The following is a 12,963-nucleotide window of genomic DNA, read 5'->3' as shown; positions in this document are numbered from 1 at the left end:
TAATTCTCTCTGTTTGCCATGGCTTCCCTTGCAGGTTTCCTCCTGGACATAATACCCTACCGTCTCCCGGTTCATCTTTATTCTTATGTTGAAGGAACCACCCCCCTTTCAACCACCAAAACGGTTACTACGACCCTAATTTCATACCTCGTCATCATTTTCGGCATTCAGGCCCTCATGAAGGACAAGAAACCTCTCAAGCTCACGACCCTTTTCCAAATTCATAATGTTCTCCTCAGCTCCGGAAGTCTTCTTTTACTTGTTTTGATGCTTGAGGAAATCGTACCCAACATCTGGAATAATGGCATTCATCACGCTCTTTGCGCCTCGGAATCTTGGACACCCGTGCGTGTTTCATTGCGTACTGACGCGTTATTATCTTTCTAACATGATATTTTCTTATCAGAGAATGGAATTCTACTATATGATTAATTATTACTTCAAGTACATTGAATTACTTGACACCGTATTCCTCGCGCTCAAGAAGAAACCCTTGCGTATGTCTTCCACGTATCACCAGCACAATATGTTTCCCTGCTTATTTCTTTTAAATAAACGTCAGAATTCCTTCATGTGTTCCATCACTCTGCGACCGCGCTGCTCTGCTTCACGCAGCTTAACGGAAGGACCAGCATCGTACGTTCCATACACTAGTTCTTCTGTAACTTATCCTTAACTCCGACTCAACAGTCCTGGTCCGTGATCACTCTCAATCTGGCCGTTCACGTCATTATGTGTAAGTTCACATTGTTACTTCAGGTATTTAGTGTCGAGCCTTTGTTTTTATTCATAGACTACTACTACTACGCCACGGCCGGGGGAGCTAAATTCTGGGCAAGCATATGTTCTTGTTATCAAGTATTTATATTATTAACATTTGACTTGAACAGTGGAAAAAATATCTCACTAGCATGCAAATCACCCAATTCGTCATTGACATCTTGGTTGTATATTTCGGAAGTAAGTATTTACATGTATAAGTACTGCTCAACTTTTAAACTGACATGTGCAGCTTACGAGCGCATGGCCTTCAAGTACTACCCAAGCCTTCCATATATCGGTAACTGCGCTGGCTCTGAACAAGCTGCCCTTTTCGGTTGCTTCCTCCTCACTAGCTACCTTTTCCTGTTTATCGACTTCTACTTCCGAACATACAAGAAGCCTGCTTCCAAGCCCGCTTCTAATGGATCGGCAAATGGACACGCAAACGGAAAGGCCAACGGTGCTGCTAATGGAATTGCCAACGGGACCTCGTGAGACCCTTTCTGCCTCAAGTTGTTATATTCATGCTAACGTCAATATCCGTTTAGGCACAAGGATTAAATGAACTGGTTACGGGAGACCACTAAGTTAATACGATGCGCCTATATACCTCTCTGGAACATTACACATGGCACTAATAATAGAGCTTTCTTGACATCCTCGAGATACAGTAGTTGATGATCTGTGTTAGGAAGACGTGTTGTATATGTTTTTCTACATAGTAATGTCAATATTGAGGCTTGGAGTGGACTAGATTCGGGCTGTGATTTATGCTGAGATCGTCATATACATATACCATTTTACAAACCGCCTTTCAATCAACCATACTGACCCAACCAATGATTCATTGCTAGCATTGGTGATGGTAGTCTAGCCCACTACATAAGGACTAAAGCGAACACTGCCACTTCACTTGCTTCAACACATACCTCCATTTAGAGACATAGCTTTTCTCAGGGCACCACCACATGAATCCAATTTGAGCGTCTGATTTCTCCAACTCGATAAATGAGAGTAACCACTCCGAACAGAGCCACGTTATAACCTCCCTTGCCGACGTTGGTCTTTTTCGTCATACCAGTATGTCCAGCACCTGGGACAACTATCCAACTTCTTCAGAAACGCCGAGAGAATTCCTTGTTTCTGTTGAACTATATGTGTCAAATGCGGCCGGCGCAACGCTACGCAAGGTGGGTTTCTCCAGTAATGCGTGACTCTCATTCACTCTGATATATCGAGTTGCAACAGCCAGCGACAACCCGTAAGAAAGGCGATAAACGCGATTCAGCAGGCGACGATGTTAAACTGAAAGGTCTGTTGGTTTATGATTATCTTTGTTAGCTATATGAACTAATAAACAGACCTTCGGCAGAGAGAGCCAGTTCGAATTGGCTCTCGCTACAAAAGGGATTGAATGGTACCGGTCAATGGAGGCCTGCTACATGCAGATTACTGGAGGAAGGCGAACGCTGTCTTCTAAATGTCTATCTTGACGTGCGTTGATCAATCCTTCACATGCCGGACTTGACCTCTCAAATCTCATTGCACCGCAGGAGAGCATTCTCTTCCAAACTGTCTACGTTCATCTTCTAAACCAAACTGACATAAGGCAAGCCGATAATTCTCTGTTCTATCGAAAGGATTGTGTTGGGATATTTTGCATTGCGTGAGTTTCTCGTCCCAATTTTCGTCCCTTAGTAGGCTTACAACGCGCCATAGAGGGCAAAGGTGGACATCATCACACACAGCAGAGCCATTGTACATTCAATTCCCAAATGCCGATACATCTTCTACCTGGCAGGCCCTTCTTAAGTCATACGCGATCCCGGAGATATATGGACGATGGTTCTTTCCGATGGACGGGGGATCGTATCGAATGTGGCGTCAAGTTGAACTCACGGTTACACAAGGACGAAATATTGGTATCCCTGTCAATTCATATAATGGACACGATTATGGCGCAGAAAATGATGGTGCAGACGTCGACGTCTCATGTGAAATCCACCTAAATGATATTCTCTGTAGCCGTACAACAACAAAGAGGGGATTGGGGGCATTAGACTGGCATGAAAGTTTCCTATTTTCTGGTCTACCTCCTTTCGAGAACCTGGAGATTGTTGTATGGCGGGAAAAAAAACTTTCTAAACCTGCCGTCCTTGGAATCACGCGTATAGCATTGGCTAATTTCAGGAGAGGGGATACAGTGGAAGGCTGGTTTCCTGTGCTTCAGACAGGTTCTATAGGGACAGAAGTTCAGTTCGGTGAACTGCGTCTAAAGATCCGAGTCGACGAGTGAGTTTTCCCCATCATTAGTTATCTTTTGGTGCTTAATACACTTTTAGAGAAATAATACTGCCCTATTCTTGTTATAAAGGCCTTATGAAAGTAAGTATTCTTATTCAACGTTACTATCTTCAATAATTAATTCTATCAGACATGCAAATCACGAAACTTTCTAGACTGGATGTCAGATTTGGAGAGTCGACTGAAATTAAAGAATATATCTTCCCATTTGATGTCTATCGCCGTTGCGACAAATGTTGTTATTGAGCAAGTACAACAATACGCCGCTCAAGAAGTTGAAAATACGTCGACATGTAAGTCACACTTGCTTAATGTATCGAGTTTGGTACCCATCCATGCTCATAATTACACCGCAATACAGCTCAACAAACTCTGTTCCGCGGCAATACAACTCTGACAAAAACTCTAGAGCTATGTATGACGTGGTATGGTAAAACATTCTTGGAAGCTAGCATCGGGACTGTTTTGCGTAGACTTTGCGCGGAGAAGGTCGCGATCGAAGTCGACCCCATGCGGTCCGGAAAGGGTACAAGAGACGTCGAAAGGAATGTTGAACAACTTAAATATTGGTGCCAAGAATTTTGGACTCAAATATATTCTGTTCGGAATGAGTGTCCCAAGTTAGTGAAGTGTATTTTTTTTTCATTCGCGTAACATGCTCTCACGACTTTCTAGTGAAATGAGAATTCTATTCAAAACGATTCGTACTCTAGTGGAGCAACGTTACCAACCAAACCCTGCCTCATTAGACAATAACAAGAATTTGCGATGGCAAAGTGTCTCCGCGTTTTGTTTTTTGAGATTCATCGTTCCTGCTATCTTAAACCCACATCTGTTTGGCCTTTGCCCAGGTACGCGTTTCTGTCTGATTCCTTGATATGCACTTCGAACCAGTCTTTAACTCCTCTTCGTTGCAGGTCTTCCAAGTGTTCCCGTTCAACGAAGTTTGACTTTAATCGCAAAAGTCATTCAGAGTCTTGCGAATCTGAATCCTGTGAGCTTTACTAAGATGTTCTTTTTAGCTTTCGTCATTAATGGTATTGTTATAGAATGTGCAGAAAGAAAGTTTTATGAAAAGAGTTCAAGGATTTTTAGAAGAAAGTGTTCCGGTCATGATAGATTACCTTCATGCGGTTTCGACGCCTGTTGAGGGCACTCCATCTTCGATGCTGGGAGATGCTATGAATCGACATGATCGTCTTAACGTTGTCAACGCCTTGCGCCATCGGACGAAGAAAATGAAAGTCTTGGATAAGGAAGCTGTCCCCATTCTTCCACACCTTCTGGACATACCTAAACATCTTGCTATTATAACATCAGCAGTGATTCGAGGTTCGAGAGACCTCAATTTTCGCCCGAGAATAGGAGACGAGATTGATCATGCCATCGATGAATTCTGTTCGAAATGTTTCGAAGTCGAAGAGGAAGCTCTACTTAGGGTCAGCCAATTAGCCAGCAAATTGTCATCTGAGAGCGGACGACCAACAAACCAAGATAGTTCTCCAGATAATGAACTCCTTATTAACGGAGCTCAACCTATCCGCATCACTGAAGTTTCAGGGACAGTCATGTCGACAAACATTACACCCAATCGGCAACGAAGGACTTCTCGACCAGCAACGGCTCCTTCTCAAACTCCCACTAGTCCCACGCGTCGCCATATTCTTGCTGGTGAAAGTTCACTTATCAGCTGGGGATCAAGCTCAGCTACGGATGAACAAGAAAGTTGGATCTCAACTACCACACGCCAGCTTCATATCAAAGCACCCTCTACGGATTCAGTGCCAGCTTTCGGCAAGCGAGACTCACCTATACCTATCCGACTACTACCATCAACAGAACCTTCTGCTGATTCAACAGACGATCCAGGAAAGCGCAAGAAAGGCTTGCTCAGAGGCATTCTTCGAAGGTAACGAACTTGTAGGGATTCTTTTTTATATCTAAGAACATTTATATCGGGACATTGGATGCTTATATTATTTAGAATGTTATATCCAGGTGCTGATGATAATTTATTCATGGTGCTACTTGTAGTGGTTTTTGTACTAGTTTTTGTACTTCCGTGGCTACGTCTCCAGAAGTACTGCGTACCGTCAATCGACAAAGCTATGTAAATTCATTGAGCAATTTTAACTTTTTTAAAGAGTCGGACATACCTTTGCATCTTTGTTAGGTTCCAACCTCAGGAGACAACCAACCTTCCCTTCGACAGACATGTGAAGTACACCCGCAGCAACCAGATTGTTTGGGTTTGGGTCAATATCCTCCAGAATATTCAAACCATAACCCGATACTACTTGTCGGTTTCTTGTTAGGTCTAATTGGCCAGCTGAAGTCAAGCCAATAGGAAAGATGCTCTGGGCCTCGCGTTCGCCCCCAATAAGCTTCCATCGCTCGAAGAAATCCGTTTGACCGAGTTTCACATGCTCAAAAAATTTGCTGAGGACTATTGGAAGTCGCACCGAAATACTTTGGTGTGATCCCGCTAGATAAGAGACTGTGAGGATTGGCGGTGCAGTGAAGACCTTTTTGCACTCTACGTGAAGGAGTTGTTGTGACTGGCTCCTCTGTCCGATAGTGGTTGGAGGTATTTTTGCAAAAGACACAGAGAGGGCTTCTGAATCGGGAACATGTAAAGTTGCAGTAAAAGAAGTGAGCGGTGCATCAACTTTGTTGCCAAGGTATACAGCTAGTTGGCCTATGTGTCCTTGATAACGCGATTTGATGCCGACCTGAATCTGTACGTCTTCGTAGAGGACACCTTCAGCTACATATGTGAGCTTCTCGAACCATCGCTCCACATTCGGTCCAACAGTCAACCGGGGCCCCTTCTCGATATTATCTATCAAAGGCAATGATGATGAAGGATTGGGTGAGGCTGATAGATCCAAGCCTGCCAAGGAATTCAGGATTTCACCCTGTCCATTTGCTGAAGTTGAAGATGTGTTGTCATTGCCCGAGACATCCACCATTAAAGTTTTACGCTTTGTAATTTCTCGATCTAAATTTGCTTCTTTTCCGCCGTGTACCCAAATTCGTTTGTCGCCTGTATCACCATGTTTTCGGTTGAGACTGCCAAGTAATGCACTGACTCTAGGAGGGAAAGGAGGCATTTCTTCACAAATATTCTGTAGGAATTCGTCTTCATCTGGCCGCGAGGCCAGAGCGTAGAATTCACATGCACGTTGCTGTAGCTCTGCATCAAGCACATGCCGGTAACGTTCGAAAATGTTCAAGAGTTGAGGTTTTATTTCTGGGAAAACATTTACCCATTTGATATAGGTAGATAGAAGCAGGGCACGGGTAGATGCAACGCAGAATTGAGATTTTGAGTGAAGTAGTTGAAATTGTTCGATTGGACTGTAACCCGGTTCGTTTGCAATGAGATGACCGTATTCACCCAGAATATAGCCTTGTCGTTGGTGAGAATTGATTAGATTAACGAGGGAATTGAGAAAACGTACCCCCAACTTTGACGAGACTTTCATGTGTTGATGGTGCCTTCAGATGCTCAAATACGGCTTTAGCAGCATATTCCTGAAGGTCCTCGGTGTTCGTGACTATCTGCACCACTCTGTACCATACTTCGTCGCCAACATGTTCTCCAGCCGTGCTGATCAGCTGAAGAATCATGTCGACGTACCATTTATATGAGTTGGCGTATTTCTCTGTCAGAATGGCAATTTTGAGGACCATTTCTTCCCTTAATGCATAATCAGCCACTCTGAGGTATCGCAGGAGTTCTCCTACAATTAATTCCGAGTTGTCAACATCACACATGGAATACAACAGGTCCAAAGCGCGGCGTCGAACCGATATGTCTTTATCGCGGAGGGATAGAATGATGGTGTTCTGATGTCTCTTTATAGGTTCTAGTGATTCAGCTCGAGCAGCAAGATGGGCCATGGTGTCAAGTCCCAGGTACCTGACGTTGGTTTCTTTTGAAGAAATAAACCGGGCCAGAAGGACTGCAGCGGTTCCTACCAGAGGTGAGTTTGTATCCAAGTGAATGGCAAGACTGATAGCTTCAAACAGCACGGCATGTTGAGCATTATTATGTTGAACGTTACGAGATGGTTCGGCACAGTTGTTCATGATAGTTTGGAGCACCTGTTGTAGTACTGCAATGATGGTGGGATCCTCTGCAAAACAGGTGAGCGACAAGTTTCTATACATCTAATGCACAAACAGACCAGAAGGGGGATAATACTGAAGTAATCGAAGGAGTTTGACCTGAAGCCAGGGAGAGGGCACTTTATAGTACGCATAAGTTGCGGCATATTCTCGATCAATGACGAGCTAAGGCAATGATTAGACAGTATAAACGGATAACAGGATAACTTACACGATGGAGTCGATCAACGGCTTTCGTATAGCACACAGCATACGCGTCTAGATGGTCCTGGGCTAACGCCATAACCAAGCTAGTGACGCATATCACGACGCCCTTGATTATCAAAGGGGAAATTAGCGTGTGGAAGAATAGAAAAACGTAACCACACACCAGGTCTTGATCATCCATGATAGAGACAATTCTGGCGGCCCATTCAGCAGCGGGAATGACCTCTGGGTGTTTGCGATACAGTCTCAGGAGTGTTAATGCCGCTTTCTTCTTCACAAAATTCTGAGAAGTGCTATCAATTGTGTAAGTGCTAAACATGAAGAGAGGAACCATTTACGTACGGGGAAATGAGTAGACGATGCACGTCTTCTACCAGAGCTTCGGCCATTTCACTCCCACCGACATTTGCAATGGCGTGCAGAGCGAGACAATTGTCAACTTCATGATTTGAATCAAGATCTTTCCGAATCGAATTGACGACAAGTCGCAAGAAATCAGAGTTTTCGTGCATTAGGAGTGTTACGGCAAGGTATCCCTGGAATTTATGAGTTAAGGTCGTACTGATTGACAGAAAAATACTCACTATCTGCTTTTCACTGTATTTGGAACTGGAAATAAGATTGATAGCCTCCATATGCCCCACATCGACCTTGTACCCCAGGATATATGTGAAGATAATCTTGGCCACATATCTAAGAGAATTGTTTGAAAGTCGAATGATGAAACTAAACACAGGCCTACTTTTTCTTCTGGTACCCGTCCAAGTTACCGTCTACATGAAACTCACGTCAGTATTATTGACATGGTAGAACTGGGACAAGCAGCCATACCTTTGAACTTTTTACGGATATTGGCCATCTCTTTATTGATCCTTTTTTCCTCAAGTTCCTTGACCCTAGCCCCGCGAATATCCGCGATGAACTGGATATTCTCTTCAGAATAGCAGTCATAGCTGCAGAGGAGAATGATCACACCTGGGTCAGTCCGCGCATGCTGGTCGCCATCGTGGTAAACTATTGTTAGACAGAAAGGTTTGGACAAAATGATTCGTGATGAAGCGTAGGATAAATTGTATCCAGTGTATGTTGAGCCAGGAGCCTGCCCGTATGGATTACTGTAATTAAATGCACGGAGGGGTTGAAGCTTGCCTAAGCTATTAACGCCTTGTAAGTAGCAGCACTTTGATCGTGTTCGCTTGATGATGATGAAGCGCACGTGAAGTAACGGGAGCAATTCAGGGGAAGGGCCTTACCAAGGCGCCACAGTAAAACTGAAGAGTGCTGAAGGTCATTGCGCCAAGAGATGGGTAATGCATATTTTTTGAGAGTGGGGTCCAATACAGCATATAATTTGTGTGTAGGTAGAAATTAAGTAGGTGAGATAATATATTATACATCCTGATTTTCATAGAAAAATCGTGCAATATCTAAACAGTATCTAGTACTTGGAAGTTACATCCTTCGGAAACGACTAGGAGTTCCTGGCCGAGATTGGAACATATTATGACCAGCCGGTGTCGAGTAACCTGAAATCGACCCTGCACCAGGAAGTTTGGCATTAAACGGAAGGGGAGAGCCAAACAATGGAGTAGGAGCTCTTGACGTTTGCCGAGATTGGCTAGCTATCCTTTCATCGCTGTGGCGATTAAGGAGACTGACAATATCCCTCGTCATCAGATCCAAATCTCGAACTTCTTCGCTGGACAGGGAATAATCTATGTTCCCATTGTCATCGTTGGGGTCGAACTCTTCTTCTGTATCCTCTCGGGCAATAATGGGCAATTGTTGACCAGGACGCTGTCGGCTCATCGTGATACCCTCGAAAACACGCAACATGCAGGACTCCATGGATTTCTTCAAGCGCTGAATCTCATCCAGAACTCTGACATCGCCAACAATAGGTAGCCAACCATCGCACTCCAATCCACGTTCGACAACATCCACATTATATGCACCGAATAGAATATAGGTCAAAGGATCGAGACGCGTGGTCCCAACCAAGAACGTCTGAGCATTTGCTCCCGACGTGTCATTTCTACGCTTCTCTGAGAAGGCAAATAGTTGTTTCTCACTACGAGGAACTGATGATGTTGATTCTGTCTCCACCGTACGCTCTTTCCTTGAGTGATTGACGCTCGAGGGGTGGATACTAGTCGTCTAATAGAGGATAATATAAGTTTGCATCAATGGAAATGATTTGCAGCAAATACACACCTTGTCAGTTATTGTTCGGAAACTTCTTTCTGTCACACGGACAGCAAATTTAGGTTGAGAGGCAATGGTAATCAACGCAGTCAAAAGTGGGTATGAATCCTTGTTGGTATTCAAAGCCGCCGGGACCGAGAGACCCCGGGTACCAAGGTTATAAACTTCATCCTTATTGATGGCTCCTCCAGCTGACACCGCAATAACACCTGCACGATACAGAGATTGAAGAAGATGTGTCTTGATCTTTTGAATCATAAGCAAAGTTGGTTTCGAGAGGAAGTTGTCGATGCAGAAACGGTTGGCGCTGACATATTCGCCTCGGGATTGCATGGCCCACCACGCATCAAAGGCCTTCAATGTTGTTAGAGGATCCGACCTAAATTCTTCCGTAACCCACGAGTTCTTCGCTTTCCTCGCCTGTTCTTTCAAATGCATAGGTGTCATGAATGGGTCCCGATTCGTCAAAATAGCTGCCAATGTTAGAGCAGGATCCAAGCACCGGAAGAAGCTGCCATACAAAACTAGACGACCCATTTGTGCATCCACGGGAATTTGCAGGAGTACCCGCCCAAGAGAAGTCAGATTCTTCCCCGAATCGAGAGCACCAACCATCTGGAGATTTTTCATCGCAGCCTCGACCCGCCCAGAATCTGGTGGTTCGATGGCAGCAGCCAAGACGTCTTCAACAGACATTCCAGGGAAGTTCAGCGCTTTCACGTGCATGACGACGTTACTCAGATCGACTCGCTTCATCTCCACAGTTTGATGAGGATGCAGCGCTTCAGCATGTTGTTTACTCAAAATTCCAAAGTATTCACCCGACCTGTGTCGACCAGCGCGTCCGGCACGTTGATTCAGATTGGAAGACCCGACCCATGCAGAAACAAGAGACGACATGTGCCTGTCGGGATCATAACGCTGCTCTTTGACCTTGGCTGTATCAATAACATAGACGACGTCAGGGATAGTAACGGATGTCTCTGCGATGTTGGTGGCCAAGATGACACGACGGACGCCGGGCGGAGGTGGTTCAAAAATGGCCTGTTGTTCTGCCAAGGGAATGGTCGAATGCAACAAATGGATAGAGTACTTCTGCGAGTTGAAATTTATTGGTAAAGGTCCAAGAGGCGAAAGCAAGGCTTTCTGAGTAGCAATAATCTCATCCCAACCAGGGAGGAATACCAATACGTGGCCGTCGTCTGAAGTCTGTAACACATTAGAGACAGTAGCGGCAATGAGGGGATACGGAAGTTCAATGTCCTCTGTACGGCTTTCATTTCTTGGAGGAGAAGCACCAATTTGCCTGGCCACAACAGGACCTAGTTCCCTGTGGATATATTGTGCAACATTTTCTTCGTTGGCCATCCACTTCATGGGCCCTGACAACAGCTTTGGTAGATAATCGTCCATGAAATACTTTGTGACAGGGAACGAGCGACCAGGGATGCTGATTACTTTGGCTGGTGTGCCAGTTTCATCTTTGAAGTATTCCTGGAAAAGTGTAGGGTCGATGGTAGCACTCATCAAGATGATTTTAAACGACTGTTTCTTCGCCTTCTTTTGTGCCATAAGTTGTTTGAGAACCACGAGAAGTAGATCAGTGTCGATGTCTCGTTCGTGTACTTCATCTACAATGATGTGTGTGACATCGTCAAAGTTCCCCGCTAAAGGATCAGAACGCCCTCCTGAAAGCGCCGACTGTAGACGTTTCAAGAAAATACCGGTAGTACAAAAAGTAACAGAGCCACCACCACGTTCAGGCAATTTGGCATCGAATCGCACTTGGTAACCGATCGACTGACCCAAAACTTCCCCTCTCTCTTTTGCAATCCGATCAGCAACACTGATGGCCGCCAGCCGACGAGGTTGAGTACAAATGATATTGCATGAAGATCCTTCTTGACGCTCGATGTATTCATCCAGGATAATTTGCGGGATTTGTGTCGTTTTGCCTGAACCGGTCGCAGCCATCAAGATAGTGACTTCATTGTTCTCGATATGCTGCAAAACCTCCTTGGCTTTACCATACACCGGCAGTGCCATCCGCGTCTGGCGCATCTTTGCCATGTTCTTGTCTACAAGGTAGGCTTGCCGCCTGTCCCATAGCTGTCTTGATCTAGCCTCGAGTGCATTGAGATTAGGTCGTCTTAGCCTTGAATTACGATTAGGGTCTGGTTCGGGTACTGCAATAGCTTCTCGGGAAGGCCTGTTACGATACAGAGCGGTCTTCCTAATATCATAGCAAACGTCTCCGATAGCATCTCCAAGGCCATGGCTGACATTGAAAGATACTCTAGGACCCATGCCAAGATCTTTGCCGGTCTTTGCAGCTTCTACGTATGTTTTCCATAGCTCTGGGTCACAGCTTTCGAGATATTTGGTAACGTCGAGATAGCATGTCGTCAAAGCCGTCTTTTTGTTTGCACCGGCACCAAGACCAATCCTCCGGCCACCGACTGTCATGATAGCTTCCCAAGCGCCCTTTGTCTCCAGGTATTCGATATCGGGTCTGTCAAAATTGAACTGGCGGCAGTAATAGTCCATGAAACTGCGTGCTTGGGAGTAGGCAAGAACAGACCCATCCGATAATGTGGTCTCGGTGGAGGATTGGGCTGGTACGAGCTTTTTAGGGTCAAGCTAAGGGAAAAAAATAAAGATACGGTACGTGTCACAAATAGCAAAAGGCGGACTCACAATTCCAAGTTCTTGCAATTGATACACCGCAGAGAGAGCTGCAAGATGAGTAGACTGTTTCTTATCTTTGCTATCCCCAATGCCCACTATTTGGGGCTCAATGTCCAAAGTGACAGTTGTCCTGCAAATGGGGTCAAGTGGATTGAATAGGTAGAAAGATACAGAACGACTGACCTCCAAATCTGCTGCAGCTCATCGCCGACTAATATTGGGCGCTGCACGGAGACATACTCTGGAATGAGATTTTTGGCAGTAGAATAAAAGTTGTTAACGGCGCTCTTGGGAGTATTCTTGTATACAGGCTTGAGCGGAATGGGAGATTTTTTGTGCTCTCGCTCGATGTAATCCTCGTCGTGGAATGGACCGTCGAGAAGATTGCTGGGAAGAGGCCTGGCCTTTGACTTTGGCTGATTGCGGGGTGGCTTACGGCGAGACTGGGAAGAAGGACCTGCATCTGAGGGGCGATGGCGGTTGGGGAAGGAAGGCATAAATTTTTGATGAAGGGGAGAAGCAGAGCGGGGTTTCTTGGCTGGAGGAGCAGTGGGGAAGGAGGCCCTGGGCTGAGGCAGGACAGCTTGGTGGGAAAAGGGACGCTTGACTGGGGGATGAGGGTCAGAGGAGGTCGGGCGAGTTATTGCGGGGTCGAGTTGCATG

At 45.3% G+C, this 12,963-nt stretch overlaps 4 protein-coding genes across 4 annotated transcripts; 2 read left to right on the top strand and 2 right to left on the bottom strand.

Moving 5' to 3' along the window:
• Positions 1-18: 18 nt before the first annotated feature.
• JR316_0001000 (Putative elongation of fatty acids protein 1) lies at positions 19-1,257 on the top strand (the record flags this gene model as incomplete). Its single annotated transcript, XM_047886813.1, has 7 exons — positions 19-345; positions 407-497; positions 563-636; positions 691-736; positions 794-834; positions 891-960; positions 1,013-1,257. 7 exons carry the CDS (start codon positions 19-21, stop codon positions 1,255-1,257), a joined length of 894 nt encoding a protein of 297 aa, XP_047754559.1.
• Positions 1,258-1,844: 587 nt separating this feature from the next.
• JR316_0000999 (putative Ras GTPase-activating-like protein ngap) lies at positions 1,845-4,979 on the top strand (the record flags this gene model as incomplete). The annotated part of the gene is made up of 11 exons (XM_047886812.1): positions 1,845-1,952; positions 2,011-2,074; positions 2,135-2,256; positions 2,316-2,428; positions 2,482-3,054; positions 3,105-3,147; positions 3,197-3,359; positions 3,428-3,686; positions 3,742-3,917; positions 3,984-4,060; positions 4,116-4,979. The coding sequence occupies 11 exons, from the start codon at positions 1,845-1,847 to the stop codon at positions 4,977-4,979; spliced, it is 2,562 nt and encodes an 853-aa protein (XP_047754558.1).
• A 103-nt stretch (positions 4,980-5,082) lies between these two features.
• On the bottom strand, positions 5,083-8,412 carry JR316_0000998 (AP-2 complex subunit alpha-2; the record flags this gene model as incomplete). The annotated part of the gene is made up of 11 exons (XM_047886811.1): positions 5,083-5,172; positions 5,223-6,478; positions 6,531-7,208; positions 7,260-7,365; positions 7,412-7,513; positions 7,571-7,700; positions 7,750-7,943; positions 7,992-8,100; positions 8,150-8,180; positions 8,239-8,329; positions 8,383-8,412. 11 exons carry the CDS (start codon positions 8,410-8,412, stop codon positions 5,083-5,085), a joined length of 2,817 nt encoding a protein of 938 aa, XP_047754557.1.
• Positions 8,413-8,859: 447 nt separating this feature from the next.
• Positions 8,860-12,962, bottom strand: JR316_0000997 (ATP-dependent DNA/RNA helicase DHX36; the record flags this gene model as incomplete). Its single annotated transcript, XM_047886810.1, has 4 exons — positions 8,860-9,564; positions 9,622-12,252; positions 12,310-12,430; positions 12,484-12,962. 4 exons carry the CDS (start codon positions 12,960-12,962, stop codon positions 8,860-8,862), a joined length of 3,936 nt encoding a protein of 1,311 aa, XP_047754556.1.
• Between the last annotated feature and the right edge of the window lies 1 nt (position 12,963).

The sequence above is a fragment of the Psilocybe cubensis genome, chromosome 1 (assembly GCF_017499595.1).
Source record: "Psilocybe cubensis strain MGC-MH-2018 chromosome 1, whole genome shotgun sequence".
Classification (NCBI taxonomy): domain Eukaryota; kingdom Fungi; phylum Basidiomycota; class Agaricomycetes; order Agaricales; family Agrocybaceae; genus Psilocybe; species Psilocybe cubensis.
The sequence above is the reverse complement of the archived record's forward strand: the minus strand, read 5'-3'. Positions and strand labels throughout refer to the sequence as shown.